The sequence below is a fragment of the Vipera ursinii genome (assembly GCF_947247035.1).
Source record: "Vipera ursinii genome assembly, chromosome: 6".
NCBI classification, from domain to species: domain Eukaryota; kingdom Metazoa; phylum Chordata; class Lepidosauria; order Squamata; family Viperidae; genus Vipera; species Vipera ursinii.
Window position 1 is genome coordinate 56856803 of NC_139515.1, and position 16117 is coordinate 56872919.

General features: G+C 37.6%; 3 protein-coding genes across 5 annotated transcripts in view; 1 reads left to right on the forward strand and 2 right to left on the reverse strand.

The window, feature by feature from the left end:
* The window catches only part of UTP20 (UTP20 small subunit processome component), a 92949-nt gene extending 89167 nt beyond the window's left edge, over positions 1 to 3782 (forward strand). For 2 of the 3 annotated variants that reach the window (XM_083366730.1, XM_083366731.1), the window contains 2 exons: positions 2798 to 2943; positions 3094 to 3782. In XM_083366730.1, the coding sequence (XP_083222856.1) occupies positions 2798 to 2943; positions 3094 to 3249 (302 nt within the window). In that variant the 3' untranslated portion in view covers positions 3250 to 3782. The remainder of the gene's footprint in view (positions 1 to 2797; positions 2944 to 3093) is intronic. The other variant, XM_083366732.1, reaches the window with a different exon arrangement.
* A 735-nt stretch (positions 3783 to 4517) lies between these two features.
* ARL1 (ARF like GTPase 1) lies at positions 4518 to 13175 on the reverse strand. The gene is made up of 6 exons (XM_083366754.1): positions 12789 to 13175; positions 10845 to 10982; positions 8480 to 8561; positions 7894 to 8005; positions 5547 to 5725; positions 4518 to 4813 (listed from the first exon to the last, which is right to left on the reverse strand). Exons 1-6 carry the CDS (start codon positions 13063 to 13065, stop codon positions 4783 to 4785), a joined length of 819 nt encoding a protein of 272 aa, XP_083222880.1. The 5' UTR covers positions 13066 to 13175; the 3' UTR covers positions 4518 to 4782.
* A 1289-nt stretch (positions 13176 to 14464) lies between these two features.
* Positions 14465 to 16117, reverse strand: part of NUP205 (nucleoporin 205) — a 49958-nt gene continuing 48305 nt past the window's right edge. Inside the window, exons 42-43 of the mRNA XM_083366734.1 lie at positions 15857 to 15915; positions 14465 to 14775 (exon numbers count right to left, since the gene is read on the reverse strand). Coding sequence (XP_083222860.1) covers positions 14623 to 14775; positions 15857 to 15915 — 212 coding nt within the window. The 3' untranslated portion in view covers positions 14465 to 14622. The remainder of the gene's footprint in view (positions 14776 to 15856; positions 15916 to 16117) is intronic.

The following is a 16117-nucleotide window of genomic DNA, read 5'->3' on the forward strand; positions in this document are numbered from 1 at the left end:
TACTTGTAATTTTGATTTTTTAAAAGAATCATGCTTTTGGGGGTCAACAACTTTGCATAATATTGCACTATATTGCTTGTGAACTAAAATATTGAGTTCTTATTGAGGTTCTCTGTGTCTTTGCAACTACTGCTCTTTTAAATGTCAATATTCCATTCTGGATGTTATATAATGAAGTGATTGCATGTCTCCCATCTCTACAACGTATATAAAGTAATTCGATGAAGAGACAGTGGTGTATTTTCTGTGTATTTTTAAATGGTCTTGTGAAGATATGGCAAATTGTTCATCTAGGTATCAGGATGGAAAAATAATCTGCTATGCTCTGAAAACTTGACCCAACCTCTTCTAGTATCCCCTTCATGTATTGGATATTGAAACCCATAATTCCTTGGCATCTTATCAGTCAGATTGCATAAGAATTATGAAACTCAAGATCCAACATATCTAGAAAAATGTATGTCAGTAAAGGCTGCTTTATATATTCATTTGCCCCTTGTAACGGCCCAATATTTGACTACAATACAAGCTTTTCGATTTAGATAGCTTGGCTGCATTCTGCCATAAGAGATTAAGCGAATATCTGGCAAAATCCTTGCTATAGCTTGGTGGGTCAAAATCTAAACAATGCTGTTTCCCATGCATGCATTTCTATACTAAATGTATGGCTTTGATCAAGCATTATTGGCTTCATGTTATGTGAATGAGCCTCAGGTTAGCTAACTTGCTTTAATTAATTATTTTTTGCTCTCACTGTAAAGTCACCTTTCCTTTTTACTCTTCTTGTACAGCTGTCAGGAAAAGAAATGCCTCTTAACTGCAGTTTAATTTATCCAGATTCTAAGATTTACTTACAGTGGGACAAAAAAGTATTTAGTCAGCCACCAATTGTGCAAGTTCTCCCACTTAAAAAGATGAGAGAGGCCTGTAATTTTCATCATAAGTATACCTCAACTATGAGAGACAAAATGGAGGGAAAGAATCCAGGAAATCACATTGTAGGATTTCTAATGAATTTATTTGCAAATTATGGTGGAAAATAAATATTTGGTCAATAACAAAAGTTCATCTCAATACTTTGTTATATACCCTTTGTTGGCAATGACAGAGGTCAAACGTTTTCTGTAAGTCTTCACAAGGTTTGCACACACTGTTGCTGGTATTTTGGCCCATTCCTCCATGCAGATCTCCTCTAGAGCAGTGATGTTTTGGGGCTGTCGCTGGGCAACACAGACTTTCAACTCCCTCCAAAGGTTTTCTATGGGGTTGAGATCTGGAGACTGGCTAGGCCACTCCAGGACCTTGAAATGCTTCTTACTCCTTCGTTGCCCGGGCGGTGTGTTTGGGATCATTGTCATGCTGAAAGACCCAGCCACGTTTCATCTTCAGTGCCCTTGCTGATGGAAGGAGGTTTTCACTCAAAATCTCACGATACATGGCCCCATTCATTCTTTCCTTTACACAGATCAGTCGTCGTGGTCCCTTTGCAGAAAAACAGCCCCAAAGCATGATGTTTCTACCCCCATGCTTCACAGTAGGTATGGTGTTCTTTGGATGCAACTCAGCATTCTTTCTCCTCCAAACACGACGAGTTGAGTTTTTACCAAAAAGTTCTACTTTGGTTTCATCTGACCATATTCATATTCATCTCCCAATCCTGTCCTGGATCATCCAAATGCTCTCTAGCAAACTCCAGACGGGCCCCGACATGTACTGGCTTAAGCAGGGAGACACGTCTGGCACTGCAGGATTTGAGTCTCTGGCGGCGTAGTGTGTTACTGATGGTAGCCTTTGTTACTTTGGTCCCAGCTCTCTGCAGGTCATTCACTAGGTCCCCCCGTGTGGTTCTGGGATTTTTGCTCACTGTTCTTGTGATCATTTTGACCCCATGGGGTGAGATCTTGCGTGGAGCCCCAGGACGAGGGAGATTATCAGTGGTCTTGTATGTCTTCCATTTTCTAATAATTGCTCCCACAGTTGATTTTTTCACACCAAGCTGCTTGCCTATTGCAAATTTAGTCTTCCCAGCATGGTGCAGGTCTACAATTTTGTTTCTGGTGTCCTTCGACAGCTCTTTGGTCTTGGCCATAGTGGAGTTTGGAGTGTGACTGTTTGAGGTTGTGGACTGGTGTCTTTTATACTGATAACAAGTTCAACCAGGTGCCATTCATACAGGTAACGAGTGGAGGACAGAGGAGCCTCTTAAAGAAGAAGTTACAGGTCTGTGAGAGCCAGAAATCTTGCTTGTTTGTAGGTGACCAAATACTTAATTTTACCGAGGAATGTACAAATTAATTCATTAGAAATCCTACAATGTGATTTCCTGGATTCTTTCCCCCCATTTTGTCTCTCATAGTTGAGGTATACCTATGATGAAAATTACAGGCCTCTCTCATCTTTTTAAGTGGGAGAACTTGCACAATTGGTGGCTGACTAAATACTTTTTTGTCCCACTGTAAGCTGAACTTTTATTGAAAATTGATGGTTTAGGTAATTACAGGTTCTTGGGATTCAGATGGCTTGGCAAACTGCACTTAATCTATATCGAAAGTGGTGGCTGAAGATGAAAAGAGCCCATTTTCTCCTATAAAAACTGATGGGTCTTTACGTTTTTCAAATATTTTTGGTATGGAAATGAAATACTAATGATTTCTGAATAGCCTTAGTTTGAATAATATATTTTATGGAACTTTATATGGTACACTATGCAGAGAATTGTGCAGTGGATTTAACAGTAGATAGCATACTTTAGCTTCTGTCCTCGGGTTTTAAGTAATGAAAATCATATTCTTGCCAGATCCAACCCTAAAGAATCTTTCCCAAGAAATCATAGAACTACTGAAGAAATTAGTTGGATTGGAAGACTTTTCAATTTCATTTGCTTTTGTGCAAAAACAAGCCAGTCAGAGGAGAACTAAACGAAAGAAGCAGAGAGCCCTACAGGTTAGTATCTACTTCATTTTCCACCTGCATTTGCTTAAAAAATGTTAACCATCTCATTTATCAGGAGAGGTTTTATTACAACTAAGCAATTTCAGAAGATGTGAAGCATATGAGAATATCAATATACTACGATTCTTTGTTTTCCATTAGGCTGTTGCTAATCCTGAGATTGCTGCCAAGAGGAAGTTAAAGAGGCATAAGAACAAAATTGAAGCAAAGAAGAGAAAAATAGAATATCTACGGCCTGGTTACAAAGCCAAAAAGCAAAGAAGCCATGCATTAAAGGATTTGGCAATGGTTGAGTAAAACTCTATTACATAACTTTTTATAAAGAACATTTAATCTTTCATGTTTGTTTAAAAGGCAGAAAATGTTTTATGTGATTTTAACAAAATAAGAACAATAGATTCAACAGCTTTTATCAACTAAAGCTCTACTTAAGAATCTGTATTTCTGTGGATTAAAAGGCAGTATATAGCAGAGGCTTAACTATCACCTTATGGGCTTTTAAGCTTTGAGATGGTTTCAGGAAACCATACTTCTGATTTCAGAAAGATACACCTACAGGACTTTCTAAATATTTATATTTTTTATTCTTTGTAAATCTTGTTCAACTAGAATTGAGAAATCTGTAAAAATTTCAATCATTTCAGTGAGAAGAAGGCTTGTGATTAAGGATGGAGAGTTCTCAGCCATTTTAGTTGTCCAGAGCTTATTGTATGTTAATGTACAGCTTGTGGTAAATGTTTTTTTTATTAAACATGATTAAAAAAATTATTCATAACTGTGTGCTAGTTATTTTGGTACCATTTGGTAGCATTAAAGTTGATTTGGTGAAATGTTATATTTTTCCACTTGTGTCAGCTAATTTTCTTTAAACTGGACACTGTACCAGTTCTTCCAACATTACAGAAAACATGCTGGATTCTGATTTTAAGCTTAAAATTACTAGGTCAAATTCAGTGCATAGTTTGCCAAGTCATGATTTGCTGACAAGCCACCGGCTTGCACTAAGTAGCGGGATTTATTGTGCATGCCAGAACAGGCAAGATAGCAGTGACAGTGTCGGGAGGTGAGCTCTGTCTCATTTGTATACGAGTCATGCACCCTGCAGGTGCCACTGGCATTAAGTTGAAAACGATCTTTTTGCTTTAGTATGATCTATGAACTTGGGTTTTCATTTTAAACTGAACTATTGACACACTTTATACAGATCCTAGAACTTTTAGGACATTTGACTTTTAATAACACTGTTGGCTCCATGAAAGGGGTTTCTATTCCTGTGTTTTTCTGTATAATAAAGGAGACTTGATACTGTGAAAATACTAGGAAGCCATTCCCATCTCTCTGCAAGACACGTATCTTTTCTTAAAGGAAATGTAAGGATCAAGGTGATTTTTGACTTACAGTTTTCCCCGAAGGAACAAGTGCAAGTATGTGATGATTTAAGCAATTTTTAAAAACCCACATAAACTTTCACAGCTTCATCCAGTATTCCTTTTAGGTTACACAAAAAATTGTGCCTTGTCTAATTCACTTTCAATACCTTACAGATAACTAGCATGAGACAAAAATGTAGACAGTTAAATATTTATTAGTGTTAAATAGTTTCAGACACTTAAAATAAAGATTTATTCCAATTTTTCTAGCCAATATTCAGTACTGAGTATCATAAAAATTGATGTTATGTAACCTACACAAGATGTGAAGTAAATATAGTATGCAAACTTTCAGAGTGATTGCACAGGAACACCATTTTTTTCCAAAAGATAATCTGTCAATCCTATTTACAGCATTGCATTTATTCACATAACCAATGAAGAAAACTTCAAGTCTGTTTCACTGTCTGCTCTTCAAGGTCTCAACCAGCCTGAAAAAATAAGATTGTTTTGAAATTTAAAAATCAAACATTTTAAAAGTAAAATAATAAATTCATCTTTACGTACTCTGGATTTCTATAGTATGCACTAGGACATACTATACTATTACCATACTATGCACAGATTTAGAGAAGGAAAAGTGATTTGGAATGTGCCTCAGCATGTACGGAGCACCTGTTAGCATCTCCTTAAGTGAAACGTGGCTTTTCCTGTAAGCTTCTATACAAGGTCATTCTTTGACCTATGACCACAATTGATCCCAAAATGTCTGTGGTAAGTGAGAAATTTGTTAAGTGAGTTTTGCCCCATTTTACGACTTAGTAACATGGTTGTTGAGTGACTCTGGCTTCCCCATTGATTTTGCTTGTCACATGACCCCAGGACACTTTATAAACATGAACAAGTTGTCAAGCATCCAAATGTAAATCACGTGACCGTGGGAATGCTGCAAATGTCCTAAGTGTGAAAAATGGTCATAAGTCTTTTTTTTCAGTGTCATTGTATCTTTGAATGTTCATTAAATGAACTGTTGTAAGTTGAGGATTACTTGTGCTACTTCAAGATTAGTCAAGTCTCTTACTGTGATGGTGGGTTCAGATTAGATTACTTCAAGGAACTGCTGCTAGGCACCACATGAGCACAGCCAACCCCCATGGGCTCTTAATCAGCTTTTTTGCAGTCCTAATAAATAATCTCAAAGGAAGTCAGAACAATAATACTTACCACTCCATAGCCTCATCAAGTCCAGTGCCTTTGGTTGCAGAAGTTTTGAATATCTGCCATTTTCTGTCTTTTAGAGCTGGGAGTCCAAGTGCATTTGCGATTTCTGTAGGAGTCATGGCTTGTTCCATATCTTGTTTATTTGCAAATACCACCAAAATGGCTTTCTTTAATTCTTCTTCCTAAAAGAGCAGTCAATAGATTATAATAGATTTTCAACAGAAAATCACACTTCCACTATGAAGCAGCTTAATAATCACAGGGGCCACCAAGACAGTTAAAGAATGCGCGGGGATGTTTGAATCTACAAGTTACTCAACCTGGGTTAGATTTAGTAAAAGGATTTTTTCTTTTCACAGCAACATTTGACAATTGAGCCCAAAATTTTTGTTGCTAAGCAACAGTTTTTAAATGAGTTTTGCCCCATTTTACAACCTTTCTTGCCACAGTTGTTAAGTGACTCACTGAAGCTGTTGTTAGTAACACAGTTAAGTGAATCTGGCTTCCGTAATGACTTTGCTTATCAAAAGGTCGCAAAAGGTGATCACATAAGCACAGGACGCTGCAACCATCATAAATATGAGTTGGTTGCCAAGCATCTGAATTTTGAATATGTGACAGTGGGGGATGCTGCGACGGTTCTAAGTGTAAAAAACAGTCATAAGTCACTTTTTGCAGTGCTGTTGTAACTTAAATTGGTCACTAAAGGAATGGTTATATGTTGAGGATTACCTGTGTTTGAAAAGGAACTCATTGGAGTTTAGGCCAAAAAGGTGACTATTAGCAAGTGTGATTGGACAAAGACCTTAGTTCTACCACAACAAACAGGCAAGCAACAGCATTCTCAGCAACAAAGCAAAGATTTTCTTATCAGCCTTGCTATGTCCACGATTTGCAGTAATTTGCAGATTCTCTGTATAAAGCCTAAATTGAGCTCTTATTAATCTTCCCTCCCCTTAGAATCTATAACTGTTGAGGGGAGGAAATTATCCCCCCTAGCCTGAGAGCAGAAAATCATATTACCAAAATTTCTATTTTTTCTCTTTTTCATGATTCTAAAGTGAATAAGTAGTATTAAATTTAGCTGCCAAACTCCCAGTGTCTCTGGGAAATTTACAATACATTTAAAAACAAAGAATAGAAAAACACAAAAACTGTACAAAATAAAAGAACAGAGAAGGGCAGGAAAAACCATGATGGGAACAAGGAAGAGGAAGTCAATTGCCCTCATCAAAGGCCCAGATTTAGAGCCGTGTCTTCTGGGCCCTTCAAAATACCAACACGGTGGGGGTTGTTCAAACCTTGGGGAAAACTGCACTCTCTCTTGACATGCACTTTCGGGGTTCCAAAAGAAAGCATTGTTTAATCGATGGAACTAGATTGCACCAACTGCCAAATCGAACTGGCTGGAAAAATGCTATGGAAGACAAGCAGTCCCTCAAGTAAGCAGACCCTATGTTATGTAGGTTGTTATAGGTAGCAACAAAACACCTTGAATCACATCCAGAAGCAAACTGGCAACCAGTGCAGCTGGCAAAGCAGAGATGTTACATGGCTGTACTGAGGCATGTCCATCATTGCCTGAGTCACTGCATTCTGGACCAGCTGAAGCTTGTGTTGTCTTCAAGGACAGCTCCACACAGAGCACATTGCAGTAGTTAAGCCAAGAGGTGACCAGGGTGTGAGTAACTGAAGGGCAACCAAATCAATGTGCAACTGGTGTACCAGATGAAGCTGGGCAAAGATCTTTCTGTCCACAGCTACCACTTGCTCGTGATGTAGGAGTTGTAAGGCCAGCAAAACCTCTAAACCATGTACTACCATTGAATGGGGAAGTACCACACTATCAAAAGTCAAAGTTGGAATATCCCCAGATCTGGGTGGTCAAAACACCAACTGCCACTACATCTTGGTGGGACTGAATGGGAGATGGTACCTCCCCATCCTAACTCAAAAGACTCCAGGCATTAGAACAGAACCTCAATAGCCTCAATTGGCTGGCCCAGAGTTGAAAGATATAACGGTATCATCAGCATACTGACGATACTGAATCACACATTAGCAGATATTAATATATGTCCAAAGCCTCCAAGAATAAATTAAGTTCATCTAAAGGGTGAACTAAAATGATGCCTGGATTAGTAATAAAAAATCATTTTTAGTTGAAAATGAATAAACAGGAATAGCATCAGGTTAAGACACCTTTTCATAATTATGAGCTTAATCTTAAATGCAGTACCATTTTTAGTTGAAAATGAATAAACAGGAATAGCATCATGTTAAGACACCTTTTCATAATTATGAGCCTAATCTTAAATGCAGTACCTAGAGCTACTTTATTGTTTCATACCTCCAACATGGCAACAAGCTCAGATTTTGAAATTCCAATTCTGTCTCTATCACAGCTGTCTACTACATAGATAACTGCATCAGTATTGGAATAATAACATCGCCAATATGGTCTAGAAAAGAAAAGAAAATTTAAATTGTATCTTATATCAAAGAATTCATAGCCTTCAAGAGTGTTTCTTAGTAGTTCTAAAGTCAAAGCTTTATAAGTTTTGAGTTTAAAACAAAATGTATCAATATCAAAACCATAGATTCCAAAAGCTTATAAAACGTTCCCCCCCCCCCCCCCCCGGTATCCTACATCTATAATTGAACAACTATGGTAGCACTTTCAGTTTCTTCAAAAGGTACTTAAAATTTCAGGTTGTTCTTTATACATCAATATATTTTACAGCCTAAAAATATTTTTTTTTAACTTTAATGGCAAAATCTGTAGAAATTGATACATTTATTCACAGCTTACTCTCTGTGTCAAAACCTAACCCAAAGAATTTTTTTCCTGATATATAGAAATTTTCTTGTAAACTGTGAAAATATCACAACGTTCAGTGAAATACTTAGAAGACTGTGGTTCAGAATAATTTTACCTGATGCTAGTCTGTCCTCCTAAGTCCCAGACTTGAAATTTTAGATTCTTGTAGGTGACTGTTTCAACATTAAAACCAATTGCTAAAAGAGAAAAAAAAACTTAGCTAGCTTGTTTGAAACAAACTGATATCCAATTCTATTTGTAGTCTGAATCCAGTAAATATTGCATGAATGTTCTTTTAATTTCCAATTTTTTTTATTACTACTGAATATTCAGTACGGGTAATCCTGGACTTACAACCAATCGTTAGTGACCAATTGAAGTCATCATGGAATTGAAAGACAACCCTTTTTCATGCTTATTACCATTGCAGCATCCCCATGGTCACGTAATGAAAATTTGGATGCTTGAAAACTGGGAAGTATTTATGATGGTTGCAGTGTTATATCATGTGATCGATCACCTTTTGTGACCTTCTGACAAGCAAAGTCAATGGGGAAGCCAGATTCACTTAACAATCATGTTGCTAACTTAACAACTGCAATGATTCACTTAACTGTGGCAATAAAAGTCGTAAAATGGGGCAAAACTCACTTAAGTGTCTTGCTTAGCAATAGAAATTTTGTGCTCAATTGTGGTTATAAGTCAAGGAATATCCATATTATTAAAAACATAGCCAAGACATCAATATTTATTTGCTCACTGTATCTATATAGCTCTATCTAAAAGTGCATTGGACTTTATTAGGGAAAGATGGGCTGTGTGAAGAATTTTTAGACATCTGGAGAATAAAATCACTTCGATTTGGGCAGGTCCTGACCAGGTGAGCAAAACCACAACTATCAATTATCTTGAATGAATTTGAACTTGTAAATGCTGAGGAAATAGGTATGATTTTGGTGTATTAACTGTAGTCTGTAGGCTGGTTGATGAAAGCCTTCAAGATGACTAGAAGCTGGACTAGGTAATTGTATCCTTGGAGACTGCTGTCTCCCTGAAAGAGGCAGTCTATGTCTTGTTTTCAACAAATCATTGTGTATTCAAGAAATTCTGGATAATTAACCCAACCATACTAGCTTTTTGAAAGACTCTGAAAACATGGTTCTGCTAAGAAGCATGGGAATCCAAGTGATAGAGCAAAAACAGTAGTGAGGGTTATTGGTGGATATGATTACCTCAGCTGTAAATTTTATAAAATTTATGTTGATTTTAATATGATTTTTGTATTGTTTTTAAACTTTTCCATTGTTCTGTTTTATATTGTTTTAATTTTTTCTAAGCCAAGATGCATATAAATGAGATGGGAGACTATAAAAGCAAATAAATATCGAATAACCTACAACCTTCCCTTTTTGGCAGGATTGGCAGTTGCAGAAGAGCTATCAGATTCTAGGCTGATTCATTCTTTACTACTGGATGGGCTATGTTGTCCCATATAGAACTTAGGTGTCCTAGACTTCCTGCTCAATGAACAGATAGCAACTGTGTCTAAATGCTTTCATACATACAACTACTGCTTTCATACAAGTGCTTGCTTATTTGCAATTATATCTGTTCATCCAATATGACATCGTAATGTAGGCTCTTTCTATATCCCTTCATACGGGTAATGTCATCAGCAGATGTCATGAAAGAACTCAAATATTGCTTTCTTTTTCTAAAACGGCACCTGCTGAAAATTCACTGGTTGTTATCCTAGTGGTTTTTAGGAAAGCCTTTCAAACTTGGCTGGAGGTTTTACATTGTTGCCTGGTTTTGAAATATTTCATTAATGTAATTGTTTTACAAAAACTGTATAAATTGGGTTGGGTTTTTAAAACTAGTATTAACTTTAATATGTATTATTTTATGGGCATGATGTTTAATGGCTTTTTAATTTTTGTATTCAATTTTTATTGTGTATTGCCCTGTTCACCGCCCTGAGTCCTTCGGGAGAAGGGCGGTATAGAAATCAAATTATTAAATTAAATTAAATTAAAATGCTAGTATGTAAGTATTGTTCCCAGAATTTACGTATCAATGTACTACGAATTTTGTATCATTTTATTATTCTTTAACCTGGTCAATAGATATCTGAAATGTACACTACTCAGTGTTCACTGTTTCCAGTGGCATATAAATCCAACAAGGAAATAAATTTATTACACAGCTGAAAAGCCAGTATTGGAAAATCTTAAATTTCCTTATAGGAGGAAAAAATACCCTATACAGAGAGGTATTTGTTCTGTTCAGATGTTATAAAATTTCCTTTAGTAATATTCATAATATTTAGTAAATTACATATTTACAATTTTTTGTGCAACCCATATTGTAAAGGAAGGTGAAATAGATTTTAGGACACTTCAATTACGTATAAAAGGAGATAAGAACATTGCATTACATGCTATGAATCACAGTTCATTTAGGAAAAAAAAAACACTTACTAGGAATGGTAGTTACAACTTCACCAACTTGTAACCTGTAGAGAATTGTGGTCTTTCCTGCTCCATCTAACCCCAGGATTAAAATTCTCATCTCCCGTGTACCAAACAAACTGGAAAAGATTGTTGAAAAAAAGCCACCTATAAAAAAACAAGCATTATTAAAAGTTTACTACAATAACAGACTGTTCCAAATTAATAATTTTTAAAGCTTTCCTGAGAAATACATTTTACTTCTAAGACATCTGCTTATCTTAACAATATTTCTCCTTTCTGTCCTTTTTAATGCTTACACATATGCAATACAAAAGCAAGTCACAGTAATCTTAAAAAGTTGAAATTTCTGTATCATTACACATCGTTTTGTATTTTTGTGAATGTAATTTCATAATTTCCAAAGATCTTTCAATGAAGATCAGGATGGTGGGGAATGGCAGGATTTATATTCCTTGCAGGCAGCTGCAAATGCAAATGAACAGCTGTCTGTAAGGAATATTAATCTTTCTGTTCCCCATCATCCAGTCAAAGAGTTGAAGAAGCTTTTTGGATGAGAAGTGAACCGTCTTCCCTTCGTCCAGTGTTCCCCTCCTGACCAGTGCACTCCCACAGAGAGGGCCTCCTTAGGGTGCCGTCGATCAGAGTGTCGACTGGCGGCCCCCAGGGGGAGGGCGTTCTCTGTGGGCGCGCTAGACCTTTGGAACCGTTTACCGGTGGAGCTCCGGACGGCTCCCGACCGCTCCTTCCGACGTGACCTAAAAACATATTTATTTGAACAAGCCAGCCTGGTCTGATGGGTTTAGGGGTATTTTAACGCTTTGTATTAATTTATTGAATTGGGCTGTTGTATTTAATATTTTTTTTTAATTTTTATATATTGTATTTTATTGTATTGCCCTGTACACCGCCTTGAGTCCTTCGGGAGAAGGGCGGCATAAAAATTAAATAAAAATAAAAATAAAAAAAATAAAAGAAGTCCAGTTGCCTCCCGAAAAAGCACCTTTGGGACAACCATGACTTGAATGACTGAGAATCTCCACAGACATGATAAATATCCAACAAACATAGCTCACACAAACTAAAGCTATTTATGTACGAGTCCTCCATAGTTTTAAAAATTGGGAAGGGGTGGTGAAAGCAAAAAAGGTTAAGAAACACTGTTCTAGCGCCAAGGAGCGGGGGGAATGACTGTGGTACCCCTAATCATGTTTTAATTTGGGTTTCCAAGCTGGTTTGCCCTCCTCATCAGAGACGGCTGAAATTTATAAGCTCAGTGACGACACACAGATATATTATTAATTTATTATTATTAATTTATATCCCTGCGGGTCGCACCCGACCTTAAGGTAAAGCTTCTGAATGGGAAATTGGAAATCGAGAGCCTGGACGCGTTGCCGTCTACAAGCAGAGAACATTCTATCCGCTACCCTCCATTTCACCTCAAGTTTGAAACCGAAGGGTGAATAGCGCGCGAGAATGAGGAGGAGAAAAGGGGAGGGGAGTCGCTTCGAAGGCCTCGAAGTCGACTCCAGGAAGGAAATTCCCACCACGCCGCCCGAGTTTCCCCTCCAGGAAGCTCCCGGGCGAGCGAATCCAGTCGCCGGACAGCCCCAGGAATAGCCCAGAGCAGGGGTCTTCAAACTTGGCCCTTTTATGACTTGTGGACTTCAACTCCCAGAATTCCTCAGCCAGCTTCGCTGGCTGAGGAATTCTGGGAGTTGAAGTCCACAAGTCATAAAAGGGCCAAGTTTGAAGACCCCTGGCCCAGAGCCTCAAGGGCGCCGCGGAGACGCCCCCCCTCCCCGCGGGACCCCGCTCTTTCCCGGGACCCCGCGCTCCCTCCTGCCCCACCCCCACCCCGCGCTCCTTTTTCGGATCTGCGTGATTTCCTCCCCTTCCAGCCGCCACCTCCGCCCTCGCCAAAGTCCTGCCTTTCTCCCTTTCCCTCACCCATGGCGGTAAAGGTTTCCCGGGCTGTTTTCCGCTCGGATTCCCGGTAACCGTCCTCCTCCTCCTCCTCCCCCTCCGAGCCTGTTGCTGCCGGCGGCGTCCACCCGGAAGTCGGCGAGAAGCAGCTTCCACGTCGGCTCCCGCGACGTTCCCCATGACGGCCCGAACCCGGGACAGGATTTTCGACACAAGCCAAGCTTGCGCAGCCACTCAGGACGAAGCGACGAATCTGCGAGGTCAAAAGCAAGAGCGACAGAACCTCTCTCGGCTTCCCCATTGGGAGAAATGGGGCTGGTGGGCGGGGATAGATTTCGCGCGCGGGATCCGAGAGGCCGGGGCTGGTTCGAGTTCCGGGATCACGTGGTGCCGAGCAAAGCCGGTGATAGGAAGGAAGCGGGCAGGTAGGAAGTGGCGGGAAGCGTTTTCTGCTTTTGAGGAAAAAGCATCTGGCGTATTTGCGGTTTTTTTGGGTACCTACGGTTGCGGGTCTGCAGTGTTGTAGCGTTTATTGCTAAACTTGATGTTTCATTCCCGGCGCAGCAGCATATTTAAGTGGAAAATTTCCAGGTACATTGATTTATTTATTGATTGATGGGATTTATATCCCGCCCTATCTCCCGAAGGACTCAGGGCGGCTAACAACAAAACATATAATAAGTGCAGAAATTAAGATAAAAATAAAGTTAAAATCATTTGTGCAATAAATTAAAATTGAAACCTAAAAATAAATTAAAAATTGTAAATATAATTAATTAAAATGCCTGTCAGTCCAGGTCAGCCTGGTGGAAAAGGAGTGTTTTGAGGCCACGGCGAATTTTGGGCCATCCGAAGTATGTATGAAGAAACTTGCAACTGGACTGCAGAAAGCAAATTATCCTGGGATTTTCCAGCGTAATTTAATATTCGTAGAGTGACATGTTGGTTACATTTCACTTTTTGTAAAGGCGTTATTTAATTTTTTTTTTTTTTTTGAGAAAGAGCAATTATCAAAACATACGTTAGGAAAGAACGCGTTATCCTTTAAGACAATCTAGGTTTTATTCAGAATGCTTTTTAAAGGCTCATATAATTTCAGTAGAATGGGGGAGGGGAAACAATGTTGCTATGAAAAGAAACTATTTTTCCAACAATTCTTTAAATACAGATAATCCTCGACTTACGACCACAATTGAGCCCAAAATTTCTGCTGTTAAATCAGGCATTCGTTAAGTGAGTTTTACCGACCTTTCTTTCCACAGCTCTTAAGTGAATCGATGCAGCTGTTAAGTTAGTAACATGGTTGTTAAGTGAATCTGGCTTCCCCATTGGCTTTGCTTATCAGGTGATCGCATGACCCCAGGACACTGGCTACCATCATAAATATGGGCCACTTGCCAAGCATCTGAATTTTGATCACATAACCAAGGGGATGATGCTGCAATGGTCCCAAGTGTAAAACAGTCATAAGTCAGCTTTTTTCACTACCATTGTAACTTTGAACAGTCACTAATGAACCGTTGTAAGTCAAGGACTACCTGTAGACAAAATCATTTTACACACACACATTATGTCATTTCATGTGGGTTGCAAGTGTTTAAAAAAAAATCTGGCCAGTGTTTGACACTGATACCAGAACTTTTATTCTTTTTAATTATATCCTATTTCCTTTTCAAACTAATTAACCTTGTACACAAATGTGGCTGTTTAAAAAAGTTTATTTTTCCATTTAGGTAATGAATGGCAGGAACACACAAAAATTATTCATACTTGTAATGAAACATACTAAAATTATTTCACCATAATTTATAAAATGTTACTTGTACAAAAGACATCAGTAATGAATAAACATTATTCTTCATCCCCTTGATATTCTTAGCAGGCCACGGATACGTCTAACAAGTGCTTGAATGAAAGTATAGCGTGACCGCACCTTCGAATAGAGTCCTTCTATATCTAGAAGTTTCTTCTGAAGGGATTCTCCAAAATTATTGGTTGCCTCTAGCTGAAGCTAAAAAGAAACAACAACAACAAAAACCAAGATAATCTTTATTTATTAAATCTTCCTTTAATGCACTGCTAATTTAGATTCAGTAGTCTATATAAATGGGGTCTTCTTTGAAGCAGACCCAACCTTGCTTTTTAAAATCTAAAAAGTAAGCATACAGATTTATGAGTCATGCCATGCCTAGGTTTAACATGTGCTTGTTACAAAAAGTAAAAGGGACTGTAAATCCAATCCTGATATTATAACATTGTAAGAATTAGAAGCCCATTACAATATTATTATTTTAAAGTTTTAAAATGGAAAAGATGATAAAAGGGACGCACCCAAGAAACTTAATTATCCCTAAATTTCTATTCTCAAATATATGAAAAACAATAAATACAAATAATATATAAATTACTCAAGTGTATGAAAAATAGCCAATTATATTTGTTTTAAAGCCAATATGCTTTTTAGTTTTATAATGTAAAATTTGCAAAGAAAAAACAAGGCAAAGTATGCTTTTTTTCTGATGATTTACATTTTGTTAATTGAAAGGAAATGAAAAGAAAATTTCCAATATTTGCTTCTGCTTTTAAATTTAGTATCATAATAGAAAAGTGTAAAGGAGAAGATACAAGAAAAAGCAAATATCTTGGATAATTTCTTTTATTACAGAACCAATTTAGAGTACTGGTTAAACTGGGAGACTAAGTTCTAGAGTTTAGGTTAGTTGGGCAACCTTGGTTTGTGTCTCTCAGTCCTAAGAAAGAGGCAGTGGCAAACCATTTCCAAAAAACCTTGCCAAGAAAATTGCATGGACTAGTCCAAGGAGTCACTATGTGTCAAAAATTGATTCAAAAAGAGCAACCTCCCCCACAACCCTTTATTACTAATATTCATAACCTACAAGAACAAGTATGGTTCTAGAAGCAATATTTAGTACGCTGGATTGTTGTGTATTTATTGACCAGAATGAATAATTTCAAAGGTAAATAGCAGTGAACCAATCAAAACTTAGTTTTAAGGACCAATAATCATTTAATAAAAGTTATGTAGAGAATCATGCCCACTATTTATAAAGAAAACCTTTGAAAGATCCTACCTGATCTATATCAAGTTGGCTTACTCTGCTCAATCCACTTGTTAAATCGAAGTTAGTTTCTGAATTAAAGGAATGTTGGAATTAAAAATTAACATAGTTATGTCCAAAACAAGCTTTAAAAATATGCAATGTTACATCATTTTAGAGTTACACAATATCTATACATGGAATCAGGAATTATTCTAGTAAATAGAAATATTTTATCAATTGATATCTTTGTTCTACTACATATAAATAGAGAGAGAGAGAAAATCTGAGATC

Excerpts from the sequence above, each read along its gene's own strand:
- ARL1 (XM_083366754.1), bottom strand. The coding sequence starts at position 13,065 with ATGGGGAAGCCGAGAGAGGTTCTGTCGCTCTTGCTTTTGACCTCGCAG. Across the intron at positions 5,726-7,893 it reads AGCTTGTTGCCATGTTGGAG|GAAGAAGAATTAAAGAAAGC; the intron begins GTATGAAACAAT and ends CTGCTCTTTTAG. Across the intron at positions 4,814-5,546 it reads CTTGATGAGGCTATGGAGTG|GCTGGTTGAGACCTTGAAGA; the intron begins GTAAGTATTATT and ends TTATTTTTTCAG.